Source organism: Microcaecilia unicolor, chromosome 9 (assembly GCF_901765095.1).
Source record: "Microcaecilia unicolor chromosome 9, aMicUni1.1, whole genome shotgun sequence".
Taxonomy (NCBI): Eukaryota; Metazoa; Chordata; class Amphibia; order Gymnophiona; family Siphonopidae; genus Microcaecilia; species Microcaecilia unicolor.
In genome coordinates, this window is record NC_044039.1 from 18,653,273 (window position 1) to 18,675,810 (window position 22,538).

The window sequence follows — 22,538 nt, forward strand, 5'->3', positions numbered from 1 at the left end:
AAATTATGATTTCTGATGACTCACACTTGGCAGTATTTAATTCAAAATTATGATTTCTGAGCCAGTCAACAATTGCTGGATATTTGAAGCGGGGGAGTCGGAGAAACTAAACAAATTCTCTGTAACCTTGGAGGATGTAATGGGGTCAGTTCAGCAAGCTGAAGAGTAGTAAATCACCGGGACCTGATGGTATTCATCCCAGAGTATTAATAGAACTAAAAAATGAACTTGCGGAGCTACTGTTAGAAATATGCAATCTGTCCCTAAAATCGAGTGTAATACCGGAAGACTGGAGGGTAGCCAATGTTACTCCGATTTTTAAGAAAGGTTCCAGAGGAGATCCGGGAAATTATAGACCGGTGAGTCTGACGTCGGTGCCGGGCAAGATGGTGGAGGCTATTATTAAGAATAAAATTGCAGAGCATATACAAAAACATGGACTGATGAGACAAAGTCAGCACGGATTTAGTGAAGGGAAGTCTTGCCTCACCAATCTAATGCATTTTTTTGAGGGGGTAAGCAAACATGTGGACAATGGGGAGCCGGTTGATATTGTATATCTGGATTTTCAGAAGGCGTTTGACAAAGTGCCGCACGAAAGACTCCTGAAGAAATTGCAGAGTCATGGAATCGGAGGTAGGGTATTATTATGGATTAAGAACTGGTTGAAAGATAGGAAGCAGAGAGTAGGATTGCGTGGCCAGTATTCTCAGTGGAGGAGGGTAGTTAGTGGGGTCCCGCAGGGGTCTGTGCTGGGTCCGTTGCTTTTAATGTATTTATAAATGACCTAGAGATGGGAATAACTAGTGAGGTAATTAAATTCGCCGATGACACAAAATTATTCAGGGTCGTCAAGTCGCAGGAGGAATGTGAACGATTACAGGAGGACCTTGCGAGACTGGGAGAATGGGCGTGCAAGTGGCAGATGAAGTTCAATGTTGACAAGTGCAAAGTGATGCATGTGGGTAAGAGGAACCCGAATTATAGCTACGTCTTGCAAGGTTCCGCGTTAGGAGTTACGGATCAAGAAAGGGATCTGGGTGTCGTCGTCGATGATACGCTGAAACCTTCTGCTCAGTGTGCTGCTGCGGCTAGGAAAGCGAATAGAATGTTGGGTGTTATTAAGAAGGGTATGGAGTCCAGGTGTGCGGATGTTATAATGCCGTTGTATCGCTCCATGGTGCGACCGCACCTGGAGTATTGTGTTCAGTACTGGTCTCCGTATCTCAAAAAAGATATAGTAGAATTGGAAAAGGTACAGCGAAGGGCGACGAAAATGATAGTGGGGATGGGACGACTTTCCTATGAAGAGAGGCTGAGAAGGCTAGGGCTTTTCAGCTTGGAGAAGAGACGGCTGAGGGGAGATATGATAGAAGTGTATAAAATAATGAGTGGAATGGATCGGGTGGATGTGAAGCGACTGTTCACGCTATCCAAAAATACTAGGACTAGAGGGCATGAGTTGAAGCTACAGTGTGGTAAATTTAAAACGAATCGGAGAAAATTTTTCTTCACCCAACGTGTAATTAGACTCTGGAATTCATTGCCGGAGAACGTGGTACGGGCGGTTAGCTTGACGGAGTTTAAAAAGGGGTTAGATAGATTCCTAAAGGACAAGTCCATAGACCGCTATTAAATGGACTGGAAAAATTCCTCATTTTTAGGTATAACTTGTCTGGAATGTTTTTACGTTTGGGGAGCGTGCCAGGTGCCCTTGACCTGGATTGGCCACTGTCGGTGACAGGATGCTGGGCTAGATGGACCTTTGGTCTTTCCCAGTATGGCACTACTTATGTACTTATGTACTTATGCTTTCAAACAAGCATCCATAAAAGAAATACCTAACCAGAGAGGATCAATAGCAACTAAAATCTGTTCTTTATAGACCTGAGTAAACATTGCCTGACAGTCTTTAGTTTAGTGCTTTGTTTGGTTGCATTCAAACCTGTCCATGTTTACCCAAGCACACCTGACGTGCGCCTCATAGCAAGTCAGAAAAATCATGTTAGAACATGCTTCAACAACCTTAGAATGACAATTTCTACATGCTATCTCATACACCAGTGGTTCCCAAACTTTCTTGGGTCACTGCACCCCTAGGCTACACATTCCTCTAAAGTCTGTCCCCCCCCCCCCCCATCGTTGTTGCTGCTGCTGCTGCCGCCGCCGATGATAATGAGTCCTACCTTCCATCCAACTTCTGCCCACCTTCTCCTTTCAGCTTCTGCTTGCTTTCTGTCCCCTCTTCCATCCAGCCTAAATCCCCTGTTTCTCCCCACAATCCGTCATCTGGCGCCTCTATACCCCCCTCACACACACACACACACACACCCCTGCCACTGCTGCTTCTCTAGACCAGCGGCAAAGCAAGCTTAAAATCTCCCTCCCCTCCATACCTTAATAGGGAACTCACCTTCTTTTTCCAGGTTGCAGGGTGATTAGTTATGCTGTGGCTCCAGCTCTTAGTAGCAATCTAATGCAGCGGTTCCCAAACTGTGTGCCATGGTTAGACTGCTACTGAGAGCTGGAGCCACAGCATAACAAACCACCCAGCAACCCGGAACAAGAAGGTTAGTTCCCTATTAAAGTGGAGGGAAGGGGCACTTTTAAGAGGAACACCAGGGACAAGCTTATTTTGCCACGGCTGCTGCTCATCTAGAGAAGCGATCTATCGACATCAAGTGCTGTTGCTAAGTTTATGCTCTTGATAAAGCAAGAGACCTGCGAAACAGGGTCCTGTCGTTATCGGAGTTGCTAGTATGGTGCCATAGTGCACCGGTGTAACCTGATGAGCTCCAGTCTTAGAAGACGTCAGATAAAGTTTGGAGCCCTCAAGTTAAGTCAATTTTGTGCATTATTTGCTGCTTTATTGCAATAGTTTACTTTTTGAGCAGTAGTACACTTAATGTTTTTCATGCCTGCTTATCAATATTTTTATCAATTAATGAAAGACAATTTGTTACGCAGGCTTTGTTGCTTGAACAATATAAGGTACTACTGGTTGGCTGGAGGTGATCTATGATTATAAATCTTTGTAGACCTGTGAATCACGTTACAAGATAGTACACACAGATGTCTATAATGTTATGAGATACCCTCATCAGTCAACATCCTAATGTTACATTAAATTTGTTTTGTCCGGTTAATGTTGTGTATTTTTACAATCTCTCTTTTTTTGGACAAACTGTGCCATTGTTTTTGCATTTTTGCATCTAGAGAAGCAGCAGCTTGGGAGGTGGTGGGAGGGAGGTTCAGAAAATATGCCGTGGCACTCTGGGGAACTGCTGTTGTACACACTGAATAAAGTTGCAATCCAAATTTGGGGGCAAAAAAGGATAATTTTGGTACATTGTTAGCATGAGAAACCAGAATTTTAACTACTGTTAACCCACACTTTGCATAGATTTCAAAATTAATTTTTAAGATAGGTTAGCAACCTTTACGAAGAGCTTTATCCAAGATGATGTACAAAAGGTTATAGCTTGACATAGACAACTTAAATTGTATTAACAGACTAACAGCAGTAAAATGACCAAATGTTAGTGTAAAACACTTAAAACAATGTGTTAATTGTGTGGGGGGCAGGGGTTCATGAGAAAAACAAAAGTTTAAAATATGCAAACTCAGTCCTGAAGAAAATTTGTTTCCTATGAAGTTTGATCTTCCTATTCTGCTTCTCTAGTGTTGATTTAATTTAGGATTTATGGCCTACTCTCAAGAACTGGCTAATTTGTCTAAATATAGATGAATTATTACAAGAAGTTTGGCTTCATTCCTCAAGCTGTTTGCTTTCTAGCTTTAATTTTTCCTTCCACACTAGATTTTTTTTCATTATTGGTATCTTTTGCTGAGGGAGTAGATTTGGAAGATTCGCTTGACCTAGACTATCATTGGCATCTCTGCTCGTGGAGAACTCCCTTCCTGAATTGAGGAGTAGCCTAATGGTTAGAGCACCAGGCTGAAAACCAGGAAATAATGACAGCCTAAATATTTTATATCAAAGCCATTTTTAATCCCAATAACAAATCTAATAACAAAAAAACCAAAACCCAAGACAGCACTTTCAACATATAATATACTAGCCGTTAAGCCCGTAAAAACGGGCAAGTATTGCAGCCCTCCTCTCTCCCCTGGCCTCACCCTCTCCACCGATCCTCCCCCCCATATCCAGCGATCTTCCTCTTTCCCTTGGCCTCCCCCCTCCCCCCATGTCCAGCAACCCTCCTCTGTGCCCTGCTCTCACCCCAAGTCCAGCAACCATGGCCTGCCCCCTGCCCCTATTCCTCCCATGTCCAGCTACCCTCATTGCCGCCGCTCCCTCCCCCCTCTGTGCCGGGCCCCCTGCACTGACCTGACAGCGCCTCTCACCTCCGTGTGAGAGCTCTACAGGCAGCAGCAGATCACTCTGCTGCTGCCTGCAGTGTTTCCACACGGAGGTGAGAGGCGCTGTCAGGTCAGGGGAGGGGGGGAGGTTGTTTTGCGCAATGTTCCTTTCCAGGCGGCAGCGTCCAACAATTCAACTCCATTTCCCTCTCTGTTCCACCCTCTGACGTCATGACGTCTTGACGCGAGAGCAGGACAGAGAGGGAAGTCTGTACTGCGCATTTGCAAGTGAGTACGGTCACATGCCATTTATATGTTTGATATTGTGTGTGTGTGTGTGTGTGTGTGTGTTTGGGTGAGAGAGTGAGTGAGAGAGAAAGTGTTTCTCTCTGGGAAAGAGACAGAGAGCATGAGAGTGAGCTGTCACAGTGGTGGTGGTCAGTGCCTCCTTATATCCATTTTTTTAAAGTGGCAAATGGGTTTTTTTTTTTTTGCCTTACCCCACCCCTTCTTATAACACTGTGTGTGTGTCTGTGTGAGAGTGAGTGAGGAAGTGTGTTTCTGTGGAAAATTGACAGTGAGTGTGAGAGTGTGCAGCTAGTTCTCCCTGTCAGAGTGGAGTGTTAGTTGCTCCTTTGTTTTTTTTTTTTTTTAAGTAGGACATCAGGGTGTATTTTTCATTTGTCTGCCCCCACCCCTTCTTCTCATATAGTGTGTGTGTGTGTGAGTGAGAGAGTGCTAGTGAGCTGTTATGACTCCCTGTCACAATGGTGGTTCATTGTGTCCTTGTAGGCAGTTGTTAGAGCTTTTTGAATGTCAGGCTCCTTTTGCAATCGCGTGCCGGTTTTCTCCCCCCCCCCCCCCGCATACATGTTGTTGTTGTTCCGCCCCTTCTGCTGACTCGTGCTGTTCAATGAACCAAAGGGGTGGGACAGCTATGCCTTTGCTTCAGGCAGAAAAGCAGGGCTCCTGTGTGTGTGTGCTGCATGTGAATGCACCTCCTTACCTTTTTCTGTGTGGCCGATAACATTTTTGGATCTCTTTTTGTTTTCTGCTGCTGTTCTTTGTTTTGCCTCGCCCATGTCACCGTTCCTGCTGTGTCCTTACACATCGTGGTTCTCTTCTCTCCTTCCTTAGTTTCTCGTCGCTCAGGTCTCCGCTTTGGCTCCTCCCTGGATTTTAGTGCCTCTGCCCATTGGTTTTCATCATTCTTGGCTCCTCCCTGTTGCTCCTCCCACAATCGTTGCGCCTCTGCCCATTGGTTTTCATCATTCTTGGCTCCTCCCTGTTGCTCCTCCCACGATCGTTGCGCCTCTGTCCATTGGTTTTCATCATTCTTGGCTCCTCCCTGTATGTTAGCGCTTCTGCCCATTGCTTATGTTAGTGCAAGTTGCCGCAGTTGCTCCGCCCACGATCATTGCGCCTCTGCCCATTGGTTTTAGTTCTCTAATTCGCCATAGTGGCTACGCCCACTGACGTTGCGCTTCTGTGCATTGGATAACATTGCTGAGCTCGTCGCTGGTGCTCCGCCCAGCTTCATATTGTTTTTTTTTGTTGTTAATCTTAACGCCACGCGAGGGGAGGTTAAACGCATGCGCAGAACGTTCAGGACATGCTCCCTACTGCGCATTTGCGGGTGAGTCGGTCACTTGCCATTTATATGTTTGATTCTGCAAAAGTTGGTCTTTTGGGGGCAGGATTTAAACAGAAATGTCCCGCTAATGTGTATAAAAATTAAGAATCAACATTTTGAAGCTCTATGGGCAAAAAAATGAAGTTCAGTTGACATCACCATTATGAACCACCAAAGAAGCTCCTTGTTTGTGTATGCTGGCAGTACATTCCAGATAACAAGCAGAGGGAACAATCATCATACCTGCTTGAAGTTCTCAACAGCTCCTGTATATATCAAATCTAAAACTGAACAACAGATCCCCATAATCCACAAACCCACCTGCTCTGTAGAAAGGACCTAAGATGACAAATTTAAAGTCTCCCATTGTGAATTTAGGAGGGTATCAACGCTCTTGCTCTTTAAAAAAAAAAACAAACAAAAACCCTGAATCAGGCTTTCTCCGAGGACAAGCAGGCTGCTTGTTCTCACTGATGGGGTTGACGTCCTCGGCAGCCCCCTCCATCGGAAAGTTTACTAGCAAAGGCCTTTGCTAGTCCTCGCGCGCCCATGCGCACTGCGCATGCGCAGCCGTCTTCCCGCCCGAAACCGGCTCGAGCCGGCCAGTCTTCTTTCGTCCGCGCTCGGTACGGTCGTGTTACGCCGTTCGTGCCCCAGAGAGTCGACCTCGCGCGTCCTTTTCGACGTGTTTTTCGTGTATTTTCTTCTAAAAAAGTTTGGGAAGTGCTCCGGAAGTGTTCCGGAAGACCCTGTCGGGTTTTCTGCCCTTCCCGTATTTTTCAAGTTTTGCCCCGTAAGTTTTCTTTCGTTGCCGGGGTAGGCCTAGTTTGGCCTCGGTCGAGATTTTTCTCCCTCTAAATTTGGTGCTTCAATTTCGCCATTTCGGCTTTTGATTTCGCCGGCGTGATTTTTCCGCCCATGACATCGAAGCCTTCCAGCGGCTTCAAGAAGTGCACCCAGTGCGCCCGGGTAATCTCGCTCACTGATAGGCACTCTGCGTGTCTTCAGTGTCTAGGGGCCCAGCACCGCCCTCAGAACTGCAGTCTGTGTTCCCTGTTACAAAGGCGGACTCAGGTAGCGAGATTAGCCCAGTGGAACGTTTTGTTCTCGGGCTCTTCGTCGGCATCGGCACCGGAGGCATCGAGTGCATCGACGTCGTCAGCGTCCGGACCATCTCCCTTGGCTGCCGCTCCATCGACTGCATCGAGGCATCGGACCTCTGCATCGGCGCCGAGGCATCGGGCGACTGCATCGACGTCGGTGGTACCGAGACTTCGTCTGCTGATGTCGTCGGACGGAGGTGCATCGTCAGGAGTGCAGGTGAGGGCTGTCCATTCCCCTGCTGGTGGCGGTGAGCCTTCGGGTGGGTCTCCTCCTACCCTGAGGGCTCCTGCGGTACAGCCCCCCCGGGATCGACCCTCTTCGGTCTCGGCCCCGAGGAAGCGACGGATGGATTCTACGTCCTCCTCGTCGGTGCCGGGGAGTTCCGGTGACATGCTTCGGAAGAAGTCGAAGAAGCATCGACACCGGTCTCCTCCCCGTGTCGGCACCGAGAGCTCTGGGTCGCCGAGGGATTCGGCACCCAGTAGACATCGGCACCGAGAGGACCGCTCACCCTCTGTTCAGGAGGTGTCGATGCGCTCCACTCTGGACAGCCCGGAACAGCCTCCTCGCCCGGAACAGGTTCTGACGTCGACGCCTGCATCGACCTCTCAGCCTTTTTCTGCAGCCACTCTGAACGAGAGCCTCCGGGCCGTTCTCCCAGAGATTCTGGGAGAGCTGTTGCGCCCTACCCCTCCGGTACCGGCGGTGCTTGCGCCTCCGGTACCGTCGAGCGCGGCGCCGGCTGGCCCATCGCCCAGGTTGAGGTCCCCGACGTCGGTACCGCGTGCGGTGCCGACCGCGGCCACCTCCCAGGAAGGCTCCCCGACTACATCGGCGGAGGGAGCTTCGCCGATGCGGGCGAGGGAGTCTACCTCTCGACGCCCCCACCGTGGACGGGGTTCCACCGAGTCGAGCAGGGCGAGGTTGCAGACACAGGTCCGTGAACTTGTGTCTGACACCGAGGGTGAGGCCTCGTGGGAGGAAGAGGAAGATCCCAGATATTTCTCTGACAAGGAGTCTGAGGGTCTTCCGTCTGATCCCACTCCCTCTCCTGAGAGACAGCTTTCTCCTCCCGAGAGTCTGTCTTTTGCCTCCTTTGTCCGGGAGATGTCTACGGCCATCCCCTTCCCGGTGGTTGTGGAGGACGAGCCCAGGGCTGAAATGTTTGAGCTCCTGGACTATCCTTCTCCACCTAAGGAAGCGTCCACTGTTCCCTTGCACCATGTCCTGAAAAAGACATTGCTTGCGAACTGGACCAAGCCATTAACTAATCCCCACATTCCCAAGAAGATCGAGTCCCAGTACCGGATCCATGGGGACCCAGAGCTGATGCGCACTCAGTTGCCTCATGACTCTGGAGTTGTGGATTTGGCCCTAAAGAAGGCTAAGAGTTCTAGGGAACATGCTTCGGCGCCCCCGGGCAAGGACGCTAGAACCTTAGACTCCTTTGGGAGGAAGGCCTACCATTCCTCTATGCTCGTGTCCAAGATCCAGTCTTACCAGCTCTACACGAGCATACACATGCGGAACAATGTGCGGCAGTTGGCGGGCTTGGTTGATGCTCTTCCCCCTGAGCAAGCCAAGCCTTTTCAGGAGGTGGTCAGGCAGCTGAAGGCGTGCAGAAAATTCCTGGCCAGAGGAGTTTATGACACTTTTGATGTTGCGTCCAGGGCCGCTGCTCAAGGTGTGGTGATGCGCAGGCTCTCATGGCTGCGTGCCGCCGACCTGGAGAATAGAATCCAGCAGCGGATTGCGGACTCGCCTTGCCGTGCGGACAATATTTTTGGTGAAAAAGTCGAACAGGTGGTAGAGTCTCTCCACCAGCGGGACACCGCATTCGACAAATTCGCCCGCCGGCAGCCTTCAGCTTCTACCTCTACAGGTAGACGATTTTTCGGGGGAAGGAAGACTGTTCCCTACTCTTCTGGCAAGCGTAGGTACAATCCTCCTTCCCGACAGCCTGCGGCCCAGGCTAAGCCCCAGCGCGCTCGCTCTCGTCAGCAGCGTGCGCCTCAGCAAGGCCCCGCGGCTCCCCAGCAAAAGCAAGGGGCGAGCTTTTGACTGGCTCCAGCAGAGCATAGCCGACATCCAAGTGTCCGTGCCGGGCGACCTGCCAGTCGGAGGGAGGTTGAAAGTTTTTCACCAAAGGTGGCCTCTCATAACCTCCGATCAGTGGGTTCTGCAAATAGTCCGGCAGGGGTACACCCTCAATTTGACCTCAAAACCTCCAAATTATCCACCGGGAGCTCAGTCTTACAGCTTCCAGCACAAGAAGGTACTTGCAGAGGAACTCTCCGCCCTTCTCAGCGCCAATGCGGTCGAGCCCGTGCCATCCGGGCAAGAAGGGCTGGGATTCTATTCCAGGTACTTCCTTGTGGAAAAGAAAACAGGGGGGATGCGTCCCATCCTAGACCTAAGGGCCCTGAACAAATTTATCGAAAAAGAAAAGTTCAGGATGCTTTCCCTGGGCACCCTTCTCCCCATGATTCAGCAAAACGATTGGCTATGCTCTCTGGACTTGAAGGATGCCTACACACACATCCCGATACTGCCAGCTCACAGACAGTATCTGCGATTTCAGTTGGGCACACGCCACTTCCAGTACTGTGTGCTACCCTTTGGGCTCGCCTCTGCGCCCAGGGTGTTCACCAAGTGCCTAGCTGTGGTAGCAGCGGCGCTTCGCAGGCTGGGGGTGCATGTGTTCCCATATCTCGACGATTGGCTGGTGAAGAACACATCCGAGGCAGGAGCCCTGCAGTCCATGCAGATGACTATTCGCCTACTGGAGCTACTGGGGTTTGTGATCAATTATCCAAAGTCCCACCTTCTCCCAGTGCAGAGACTCGAATTCATAGGAGCTCTGCTGGATTCTCGGACGGCTCGCGCCTATCTCCCAGAGACGAGAGCCAACAACTTGTTGTCCCTCGTCTCGCGGGTGCGAGCGTCCCAGCAGATCACAGCTCGGCAGATGTTGAGATTGCTGGGCCACATGGCCTCCACAGTACATGTGACTCCCATGGCCCGCCTTCACATGAGATCTGCTCAATGGACCCTAGCCTCCCAGTGGTATCAGGCCGCCGGGGGTCTAGAGGACGTGATCCCCACCTGTCCACGAGTTTTCTCAAATTCCTACATTGGTGGACGATTTGCTCCAATTTGACTCTGGGACGTCCCTTCCAAATTCCTCAGCCACAAAAGGTGCTGACCACGGATGCGTCCCTCCTGGGATGGGGAGCTCATGTCGATGGGCTTCACACCCAAGGAAGCTGGTCCCTCCAGGAACGCGATCTACAGATCAATCTTCTGGAGTTGCGAGCGATCTGGAACGCTCTGAAGGCTTTCAGAGATCGGCTGTCCCACCAAATTATCCAAATTCAGACAGACAACCAGGTTGCCATGTACTACGTCAACAAGCAGGGGGGCACCGGATCTCGCCCCCTTTGTCAGGAAGCCGTCAGCATGTGGCTCTGGGCTCGCCGGAACGGCATGGTGCTCCAAGCCACATATCTGGCAGGCGTAAACAACAGTCTGGCCGACAGGTTGAGCAGGATTATGCAACCTCACGAGTGGTCGCTCAATTCCCGAGTGGTGCGTCAGATCTTCCAAGAGTGGGGCACCCCCTTAGTGGATCTCTTTGCATCTCGAGCAAACCACAAAGTCCCTCAGTTCTGTTCCAGGCTTCAGGCCCACGGCAGACTGGCATCGGATGCCTTCCTCCTGGATTGGGGGGAGGGCCTGCTGTATGCTTATCCTCCCATCCCTCTGGTGGGGAAGACTTTGTTGAAACTCAAGCAAGACCGAGGCACCATGATTCTGATTGCTCCTTTTTGGCCGCGTCAGATCTGGTTCCCTCTTCTTCTGGAGTTATCCTCCGCAGAACCGTGGAGATTGGAGTGTTTTCCGACCCTCATCACGCAGGACGAAGGGGCTCTTCTGCATCCCAACCTCCAGTCTCTGGCTCTCACGGCCTGGATGTTGAGGGCGTAGACTTTGCCTCTTTGGGTCTGTCAGAGGGTGTCTCCCGCATCTTGCTTGCTTCCAGGAAAGACTCCACTAAGAAAAATTACTTCTTTCATTGGAGGAGGTTTGCCGTCTGGTGTGACAGCAAGGCCCTAGATCCTCGCTCTTGTCCTACACAGACCCTGCTTGAATACCTTCTGCACTTGTCTGAGTCTGGTCTCAAGACTAACTCTGTAAGGGTTCATCTTAGTGCAATCAGTGCATACCATTACCGTGTGGAAGGTAAGCCGATCTCGGGACAGCCTTTAGTTGTTCGCTTCATGAGAGGTTTGCTTTTGTCAAAGCCCCCTGTCAAGCCTCCTACAGTGTCATGGGATCTCAATGTCGTTCTCACCCAGCTGATGAAACCTCCTTTTGAGCCACTGAATTCCTGCCATCTGAAGTACTTGACCTGGAAGGTCATTTTCTTGGTGGCAGTTACTTCAGCTCGTAGAGTCAGTGAGCTTCAGGCCCTGGTAGCCCAGGCTCCTTATACCAAATTTCATCATAACAGAGTAGTCCTCCGCACTCACCCTAAGTTCCTGCCAAAGGTCGTGTCGGAGTTCCATCTGAACCAGTCAATTGTCTTGCCAACATTCTTTCCCCGTCCTCATTCCTGCCCTGCTGAACGTCAGCTGCACACATTGGACTGCAAGAGAGCATTGGCCTTCTATCTGGAGCGGACACAGCCCCACAGACAGTCCGCCCAATTGTTTGTTTCTTTTGATCCCAATAGGAGGGGAGTGGCTGTAGGAAAACGCACCATATCCAATTGGCTAGCAGATTGCATTTCCTTCACTTACGCCCAGGCGGGGCTGGCTCTTGAGGGTCATGTCACGGCTCATAATGTTAGAGCCATGGCTGCGTCGGTAGCCCACTTGAAGTCATCCTCCATTGAAGAAATTTGCAAAGCTGCGACGTGGTCATCTGTCCACACATTCACATCTCATTACTGCCTGCAGCAGGATACCCGACGCGACAGTCGGTTCGGGCAGTCAGTTCTTCAGAACCTGTTTGGGCTTTAGGATCCAACTCCACCCCCCGAGGACCCTGTTTGTTCTGTTCCAGGCTACACTCTCAGTTAGTTGGTAAATTTTTTAGGTCAATCTCTGTTATGTCCTCGCCGTTGCGAGGCCCAATTGACCATGGTTGTTGTTTTGAGTGAGCCTGGGGGCTAGGGATACCCCATCAGTGAGAACAAGCAGCCTGCTTGTCCTCGGAGAAAGCGAATGCTACATACCTGTAGAAGGTATTCTCCGAGGACAGCAGGCTGATTGTTCTCACAAACCCGCCCGCCTCCCCTTTGGAGTTGAGTCTTCCCTTGAACTGTATTGTCTTGCTACATACTGGACTGGCCGGCTCGAGCCGGTTTCGGGCGGGAAGACGGCTGCGCATGCGCAGTGCGCATGGGCGCGCGAGGACTAGCAAAGGCCTTTGCTAGTAAACTTTCCGATGGAGGGGGCTGCCGAGGACGTCAACCCCATCAGTGAGAACAATCAGCCTGCTGTCCTCGGAGAATACCTTCTACAGGTATGTAGCATTCGCTTTATATACCAACTCATTCTCTGAAGACATCTTAAATTGTCAATATTAGTATTTGTGGAGATAATTTTGATGATCTTTTACTTGGAGCTGAATTGTATTTTTGGGTTGAAAGCCATTAAGAGACACCATGTTAAACAATTTAATGAGGCATATCTCTTTAACTTGATGACTTTTGCCGTATATAGGAACCAGTGGGATACAACATATTGACATAGGGGCCTTTGCAATAAAGACATTTTTAAAACTTGGGCGTGCACACTGTTTTATGAAGATTTGACTTATTGGTTATCTCCACTGTCTGTTGTTCTTTGCACCTGTTGTGGAGATTCTCTTCCTCTTTTTTTTTTTTTTTTTTTTTTTTTTTTTTTGTGCGGCTTAGTTTTGACCATACTCTAATTACAAAATATTGTGGCAACTGTTAAGGAAGCTCCCAACATCTTCCCTTAGAAAACTCTTTCAGTGCAAAATAAGTGCAGTTGCTGAAAGAATAGATTTCCTTCTAGGAGTTGGCAAGTGAATATGTGCTATATGTACCAATGACAGCATGTAGTAAAGTATCATGAGCCAACAGCAAGGTGCAGTCCGTGGCCATTGCCTGCCCATTTTCTGCCCCATTCCAGGATATGCAGTTACGGTGTGAATTAGTAAATGCTGTCTTGTCAGCATGACAAAGAGTCCTTTTACTAAACAGCAGGAAAAAAAAACACCCTGCAGTAGCAGCGGAGGCCGTTTTCCCCACACACCAGGGCCGTGCCAAGGGTCTGTGGCGCCCCCCCCCCCCCCCCCCCCCCCCCGTGAAAATGATCGCTGCCCTCCCATCCACACTCCTCTCTCCCCTGCCCTCCAGCTCCCATGTTCCAACTGCCCGCCCTCTTCTCTCCCCCCCCCCCCCCCCAACAAGATCCCTTTTAAATTTACCTCCGTCCGGCAGCAAAGGCGCAGCATCAGTGAAGGAGGCGGCGCTCCCGACGTCTCTACTAGTCTTCCCTTCGATCAATGTCCCGCCTTCTTCTGACATCAGAAGAAGGCAGAACACTGAGCGAAGGGAAGACTAGTAGAGACGTTCGGGAGCGCCGCCTCCTTCACTGACGCTGCGCCTTCGCTGCCGGACGGAGGTAAATTTAAAAGGGATCTTGTGGGTGGGGAGAAGAGGGCGGGCAGTTGGGACATGGGAGCGGGAGGGCGAGGTAAGCATGTTGCGGCAGGGCGCCCCCCAGAGGACGGCACCCTCCTGCTGTGCTTACCTCGCTTACCGTGTTGGCACGACCATGCCACACACCAGCGATTAGAAAGCCCCTAAAAAAAAAAGTGGCCATGCAGCAAGATAACTCTTACCACTTGTCCATGTGGTGGGCTCCTGCAGTAACCCAGCACGCTATTAAAAAAAAAAAAAAATTATGACACACCAGAAATGACACGCGCTTGAGCCGGAACTACCGCTGGCGGCCATGTTGAGCCAGCCGTAGTTCTAAGTTAGCATGCGGAATGCCCGCATTGGGCTTATGACGCTTTGTAAAAGGGCCCCTCAGTTACCATGTCTGTGCCCTAAGAACTTGTAAAAGGACCCCTAAATTATCTCTATATGTTGCTTGTATCAAGATTGCTTGACAATTCTACTTACTGTCTTTGTCACAAATATAAATATGCAATTGGTGCATAGATGGCTTCATTTTTTTTTTATTAAAAACTAGGAATTTTTGCAAATGTACAAGCAGTGCTTATTAGATGGATAATGAGAGGTGAACAAATGATCCAAGTCATGCATAGATTTATTAATGTTTGCCACTACACTATAACTTTCACAACAAATGGTCCTATTTGGCAGTCTTGTTTATACACTCCAAAAAGAATCCAGCACCACATAACCATTCTTCCTTCCCACTACTAGGTCAAGTTAAGGCTTTTTGCATGAACTGTGATGAATCTTTTTCACTGAATTTGTCATATTATACCTGCTCTGAGGATAAGCAGAGAATATTTTTAAAAATGCAAGAAGAAATTAGAACCAGTGATTTATTGATAAAAGGAAGGCCAACTGTAGAATGCAACAACTATTACTCATATTAATACATCATAACAGCAAAAAAAAAACAATGGAAAGTGAAAAATAAGCATTCATATTTGAATAATATATATAGTCATGCTGATATATGTGCTATTCCAATTATATCCTTGTAAAGCACTTGTTATACTGAGTTCTTTGGCTTTATTCATGAAGAGCGAAGAACAATTCATTAACCATGTATTTAGGGGAAAAAAAACCCTTTTGAATATTCAGAAAAATATGCATATGCTCAACACATTATAATGCGGAAAATGTTCCATGAACAGAAATATAAAATACGAACGAGTGCCAGGCTTCAGTATCCAAGGCTGAAGCCTTGTGAATTGCAAATTTCAAACTTCTGCTCATTCAGCTTTTTACGGGGGTGTTTGTTTAGGGGAAGTTTTCAACAATTAAAAAAAAAAAATCCCTTATTTGTAATGGTCATGAAATTTCATAAAAAGCAGTGTGAATCAGCTTGCATGCATTCCAGCCTACTGGAGCTCCATCACAAGAGGAATGTTTCAATTCAAAGTTTACTTAGCTACAGTCTGTTCCCGACTTCTATTTTTACCTTCTTTTAGCTATGATGATCTTTGGATTTGGAGTTATTTTTCAGATATTGTAAGCTTGTACTAATTGTGCTGTTTTAAAGAGTTTTCTCTTCATAAATATAAGCAGCTGTGGAATTTGCTATGAGTTTCTATGGGGTATGACTAGACTAGCACGTCCCACAGTAGTCAAATTTGACTCGCCAGTTTTGCATATTTGTTATCTCTTTGATAATGTGACATTAATTTGAGTAGCAGTTGCGTAAAATATGAAGGACAAAATCAGTAGTGTTAACTTGTTAGTCTACTTTGAGTTTATCTTGTTGGGCAGACTGGATGGACCGTTCAGGTCTCTATCTGCCGTCATTTACTATGTTACTTTCCAAAGGATTCTGACATGGGCAGAGTTTTTTTTTTTTTTTTTTTTTCCCCCAGATTTGGTTGTGTGTATATATGGTCCACGTACATACACATTCAAATTCCAACACCAGATCACCACTGCTGACACCAAAGATAATCTAACAACCCCACTAAGCAGTGTTTATGTGTAAACGAGGGGAAAGTCTCAACTACTACGGCAATATTCAAAAATTGTATTTGTTTAATTGCACGTAGAAAAAGTCATCACTGACTGAAAAACCCTCGGTGATTTTTTTCAATTTTTCCAATTAATATTTTTTTGAATTTTTCATTAATACTTGCAGTTTGAGGGTTCATATCCCTTTAAAACACGAAACATTCAATGTCCTAAAAAAACACAGAGTACATCAATTGCACTTATCTCGCCATGTTGTTCTCCTAATAATGCGCTGATTCCTACGGTCCCGTTTCGGTTGTCTTACTACTACTACTACTTGACATTTCTAAAGCGCTACTAGGGTTACGCATCGCTGTACAGTTTAACATAGAAGGACAGTCCCTGCTCAAGGAGCTTACAATCTAAAGGACAAATGTACAGTCCTTTAGATTGTAAGCTCCTTGAGCAGGGACTGTCCTAAAAAAAACAGAGTACATCAATTGCACTTATCTTACCATGTTGTCCTCCTAATAATGTGCTGATTCCTACGGTCCCATTTCGGTTGTCTTCATCAGGGAACCAAGCAGCACAGAGGTCTCAACAACGTAGATACTTTGTCTTTGTCACAAACGTTCCTCAAAAATTGGCTGCTTTTGTTCATGGTAGAACTTACTGTTGGATACTAGGCCTTATAGATAGCACATAGTGATTCTGCTTTTTTCCCTTATTTGAGTGAGATGCATTTTGAATATATAAAATGTTTCAGAAATAAGTTCAAAAAGGTTTTCTGTGTCATATGAACCTGCACTGTCTATCATGAAGACAGTGTGAAAGAAGTATTTTTGTGCTTTTTTTTTCCCAAAAATATTTTATCTCCTCCTCTTTGCTTTTTAGGTGATGCCAGACTTCGTCCTGAAGCTAAAAAACGACTGTTGACTTATATAGAGGAAGAACCACAAGACGCAAATGGTTACTTCAACCTGGGTATGCTGGCAATGGATAACAAGAAAGATGCCGAGGCAGAAGCATGGATGAAAAAAGCCATAAAATTACAGGCCGGTTTTCGAAGTGCACTATTCAATTTAGCCCTTCTTTATTCCCAGGGCGGTAGGGAGATGTTGGCCTTGCCCGTCCTGGAAGAGCTGCTCCACCACCACCCTGATCACATCAAAGGTCTGATTCTGAAAGGGGATATTCTAATGAACCAAAAGAAAGACATCAATGGTGCAAGGAAATGTTTTGAAAAAATACTGGAACTGGATCCAAACAATGTGCAGGGTAAACACAACCTGTGCGTGGTTTATTTTGAGGAGCAAGACCTGCTGAAAGCAGAGAAGTGTTTGGTTGAGACTCTGGCTCTAGCGCCTCACGAGGAGTACATCCAGCGTCATCTGAGCATAGTCCGTAGTAAAATCGTAACACTGAATGCCTCAGGTCAGTCCTCGCTGCCAGCAGGTGGTGGGATCACAGCTGTGGAAGAAGAAAAAAAAACTCTGTTTGAAAACTTGAAAGACAGAGAAACTGTACAGAGAGCCACCCCATCAACGAACAGCAATCTAAATAAAGGGCAGTCTAAGAAACAATTGGACAAGAATAGTTCAGGCAAAGAGACCAAAAAAAAATCAACAAAAGAAATCAAAGACATAGAAAAGAAAAGGGTTGCTGCTTTGAAGAGACTGGAAGAAATAGAACGTATTTTAAATGGGGAATAGTCTTTCTCGTGACACAATAGGTTTAAGTTCGGCAGCTACTTTTAATGTATTGTTTGGTCAAACAGACCTTGAACTTGTGTGGAAAGGGAGAGAGAAAGTGAAACTCATTTCGCTTTTAACATCGGCATAAGAGAATTTGCAATATAAGTCCGTTCCTTTCTAATTTCCAGTTATAGAAATCATCACCTGCCTGGAGGAATACATTGTTTCATGAGATTTTTTTTTTATTGTTCTGAGCTTAAGAAATATGAACCACTGTGAACAGGGAGAAAATGAATGTCTCTTTAACATTACTGAGACATAATGCAGAATGTGTCCTTGCCCAATATTGAATAAGTATATTTGGGAGATTCCTAATTTATTTACCTTCATGTGAAATACAATGCAGGGATTTTTAGTTTTTTTCACAAGCTATTTAACTAGTATGCATGATAATTCCACCACTCTGTGGTAATTGGATACATTTCATCCTTAGTGCCACAAAATCCAATTACGTGTGAAGGAAAATGATCCTTTAAAAATTTTGATTGCAGGGGGTGAAAGAGATAATTATGTTCAGCATTATATTTTTTTATACACTGGTGCAGTGAAGCGGCTCTAAAACTTTCAAGATATTACTTTGCTTTCGTGTTGTCCTATTTTTGTATAGTTTAAAATACAAACATAGCAGTGGTGTAATAGATTTCTACTAATGCTGTTGGGAAAGCTTTATAGGATTGTGTGTTCAAAATATTGACCACCTGGCTGTATAGGTGAGTAACCTTATAAAGGTGCTGGTTTATCTTAAATACACATACTTTTAGGTATGCGTTGGATTTTTGCATTTTAAATGTCAGTTCTTGCTTTTACTATATGAATGTACTGAAAAGGTCATTTTGAGTCTACCCTGTGGCTCAGTGGCACCTGCTGTGCGGTACCTATACAAAAGACATGGGTTAAATTTTCCATCAAGGCTTCTGCTTCTCAGGGTTGGAGATTCTGAAGAATCCATGTTTGCAGCCCTTGAGTTGAGTGTGTCTCAGCCTTTATAGTATCTTGCAGCCCCACTAAATGGGTTGTAAAGTCAATCATGTTTTATGGCTCGTGCCTGAGAATTGTCATGAAAAATGGGCTGAATCTGGAAGAGAATGTAAAAAAAGAAAGAAAGAAAAGCTCCCTTTGATAGTTGCATGATGTACTAGCCCAATTACAACCAGTTCCAATCAAACTGGGCATCCAAAAGTGCAGTAAAATAATAAACAGCCACTCTGTCATCCTTTGGTCCTTGTGGTGGCTTAGTACTTAAGTTTAAGAAATGGTGGGATTAACAAATATTAAGCTGTAAAATGGATAGACTGAGAAATACCAGCTGATAAGAACTAAATGTTGGCCTGATTCTAGTAGAGAGAGGTCATAAGCGTGAACAAGAGATCTGTAGTTACTGTGACATTTCTGAGTGGCAGAGAGAACTCAAAATAAAACCCACATTTCTCTGAATGATGGAGAAACGTTTTCTGCACAGAACATTTCTATCCTCTATAAACTCATCCTTGGGCCACCTGATTCACCATTTTTCAGGTGTACTGCTTCAGCCAGACTTCTCTGCTGCCACTGTGCCTGGAATACTCCAATTACTTGAAGTCAAAATTGAGAGAGCTACTTGGGTCTTGTTTTCCCATTATCCTTTCCACCACCCAGAAAAGATAGTCATTCAATCTGGCACAGGAATATACAACAAACTTAACATTTAACATTGCATCCCATAGAGTGGATGAAGGTGTTCAAATGAACTTGTCCAGCTCCTGAATCAAGTACTATATGCCTGTTGGAATAGCCATGTTTTTACTTCTGACTTGCAATATGGTAACAGTAGTTTGCATCAAATCAATAACAGGTATTCTAGAGTGCTAGGACCTTGAAATAAAAGGCACTGTCTCTTGTCTTTTCCATCTGGGCCGCTTATGGCCCAGGCAGGATCATACAATGGTCATCAATGATCTTAGGATGCGAGTAGGTGTGTAAGGAATAATTAACGTAGTGAGGTATGAAGGGCTTCCTATCTGAAACACCTTAAAGGCAAGAAGTAGAATTTTAAACTCTACTAAGTATTCTACTGGTAATCAGTGATTTTTAAGTAGAGGAGTCATAAAGGCTCATTTTTGTGAATAGCAGAGTAAGCAAATAGCTGTATTTTGCTATGTTTTTAACTTCCTAAATATTGCCTTGGTGACATCTGAATAGATAATGTTGTAATAGTCAAGGAGAATCAAAAGCAAAGAGTGAAGAGAGTCATGGTTAAAAAGTGAGTGCATCGAGCATAGTTGACGCAGGTTGAATAAACCGGTTTTACATTCTTTTCTGTTGAAGGCGAATCAAAAATGTGGAATCTAGATTAACTCCAAGATAGCGAACATTATTCACAGGAATAATAGTATCGAGCAGGTGAAGAGCAGACGTAGGATACAAAAAGTGATCAGAAAGCCAGCAGGCCACAGTTTTTTCATGATTTAAAATTAACCGATGATTGATGAGCCAGTGAGCTACAGATTGCAGCCAGTGCTGAAGTGGAAGCAGGATGTCATCTGCATAAAAATGGAAGGATATGCCAGATTCCTGAATGAGAGTTGCTTAGGAAGATATTGAACAGTAGAGGAGAAAGGCTAGATCCCTGTTTGAACCCTGCAGGACAGTGATTTGCTAACAGATTCATCCAAGAAGTGGTGACTCAGAATGACTGACTGGTTTGTTAGGAATGAGTGAAAGCAGTTCATAACTGTGCCACTTATGCCAGGGGTCTCAGGTTCAGATGAGAAGCAAGTGATCTATTAGATCAATTATGACACAAAGGTCAAGGGAAATTGCCAATGTAATTTGTCACTCGTCTAGGTAAGAATGAACTTCACTAAGGACAGATGTTAATATGGTTTTCCTGCTACAGCCACTGAAACCCGATTGACAGGGATGGAAGGCTAGGAACTTATCAGCAAGCTGAAGTAACTGAACAAAGACCACCTTTGATAAATCTCCTAGATTGGAGACAGGATGGTAATGACCTGGAATGGAAGGATCAAGAGATGATTTTTTTTTTTTTTTGTTAAGCTGGATCTTAGGACTCCAGTCTTTCATTGGGAAGGAACTTGGTCTATGCCGAGGCTAGAGTTGACCAAGGAAAGCAAAAAAGGGAGGAGGTCAAGGTTAGGTAATTTGATCCAGGTGGATGGTATCGAGTCTAGGTATCGGGTCTAGAACACATGTGGCGGTCCTTATAAGGCCTAGTTAAGAGAATGTAAAGACTGTGGGTGGAAAGAAGACCATACTGTAGAACCTGCAAAGTTGCTCAGATGTTAAATACAGAGGGATTAGTTCTAGGTAGTTCAACAGTCTGTATTAAATGTAGTTGGGAAAGATGCCCTTAGATCTTGAATTTTAGTGCAGAAAGTCAGCAAGACAGCCTACAGTTGGCATAAGTTTACTGTCTGCTTTTCTCTTATTTTCAGTCAAAGATCAGAAAATATAATAAAGTTCTTTAGCAAGATTGACAGATTTCAAGATTCTACTGGAAAAGTATTATTGCTTTGCCTTTTGTAAATGATAATTTAAAATGACAACCTCTCTCTCGGCAGAGATTCAAAGCAGTTGGAGGATCTTATTTTCTTCCAAAGGCATTCTGACTTCTTTAATTCTTTTTTTTTTTTTTTTTTTTTTTGAGGAGGTGTAAGTTACTGTGGTACCAAGGCAGTCTGAAAGATTGTGGGCATGCAGTTGGTGCTAGAGGAGAAACTTGATCAACTTAGTTGAAAGACTTGCAAAATCAGCTGTAAAAAGTGTTGCAAAAAATGGAAGGGCTGTGTAGTCTAATTTGTTGAGAGTTCAAAATGCAACAAATAAGTGGGGGATCAGGATTTGTTTTTGCTTCCTGTTTGGTTCTGTTTACACTCCACCCTAAGAAGCACTTGCACTGGTTGCAAACTGCATATGTTATGTTATTTCATGAATGTACTTCATTCACAAAAGTTCGACTTGAATTATGAATTTCACAGGGATATTGCAAAACCCATCACTTCGGCATTTGTGTACAGGCTACTGTACTATTCATAGATTCAGTCCTGTTTAGTGTTAAAGTAGTTTGTTTAGTTATAAATCTCTAATTGGTGTTATTTATCACTTTAAAATGCAAGTTTATATGAAAGAGGAATTGGATATTTTAATTACACAATTTTTATACTATCACTACAAACACCACTAGCTCAAAATGGGGCCCTTTTAGTAAGGCACGCTGAAAAATGGCCTGCCCTGGTGTAGGCACATGTTTTGAACGCGTGCAAGTCCAATTTTCAGCACGCCTTCAAAAAAGGCCCTTTTTTTTTTTTTGGGTTAGCTGAAAATGAATGTGTGGCAAAATTAAAACCAACGTGCATCCATTTTCAGTATGAGACCTTACCGCCACCCATTGACTTAGCGGTAAGGTCTTGTGCGTTTACCGGGCGGTAATCATCAGCGTGCGTACACTGCCGATTATCGCCAGGTAAGCGCGCGGTAGAAAATTTCTACCTCGTGTTTTGGATGCTCGTCAAAAATGGAATTACTGCCTGGGGCAGGTGGTAGCCCAGTAGTAGTTCCAATTTGACCCACGTTGTACAAGCCTTAGTAAAAGGACCCCTAAATGTGTTGGCTCAACATGTTTGTTCATGTGAAAAAAAAACCGGTACACGCTTTCGTTTTACTATGAACTTTGATTACTGAAGCTTGTTTCTTTTGTTAAAAAGACACAAACTGGCCTTCTCTTCTCCAACCACATCTTTACATGCAGTAAAATAATTAAGCAAAAGGAGTATTGAACTAACAGTGCATGCTGTTAGTAAATGAGCTTCTGTAGTGATTAATCTCCCCCAAGGAGGAGGAATTGGTGATAGCTTTTCAAACTGCTGCTAAACTTGTTCTAAACTCAAAAATGTAAGTTTTTTTTTCCCCCATTGTGTAACAAAGACTCCAGATGACTCATGGGATAGTAAGTCTTTGAACCCATCTCTTTATAATACTAGCATCAGTCATTATCTGAAAATTACAAGTGTGTGAAATGAGTTAATAATGTTAATCCAGTTCATGGAGAACCAGTGCCTGAATCATATGT

At 45.6% G+C, this 22,538-nt stretch overlaps 1 protein-coding gene across 2 annotated transcripts in view; it reads left to right on the forward strand.

The window, feature by feature from the left end:
• TMTC3 (transmembrane O-mannosyltransferase targeting cadherins 3) overlaps nt 1–21,824 on the forward strand; it is an 81,792-nt gene extending 59,968 nt beyond the window's left edge. For both annotated transcript variants that reach the window (XM_030213748.1, XM_030213749.1), the window contains exon 14: nt 16,611–21,824. In XM_030213748.1, coding sequence (XP_030069608.1) covers nt 16,611–17,428 — 818 coding nt within the window. In that variant the 3' untranslated portion in view covers nt 17,429–21,824. The remainder of the gene's footprint in view (nt 1–16,610) is intronic.
• Nucleotides 21,825–22,538: the final 714 nt, after the last annotated feature.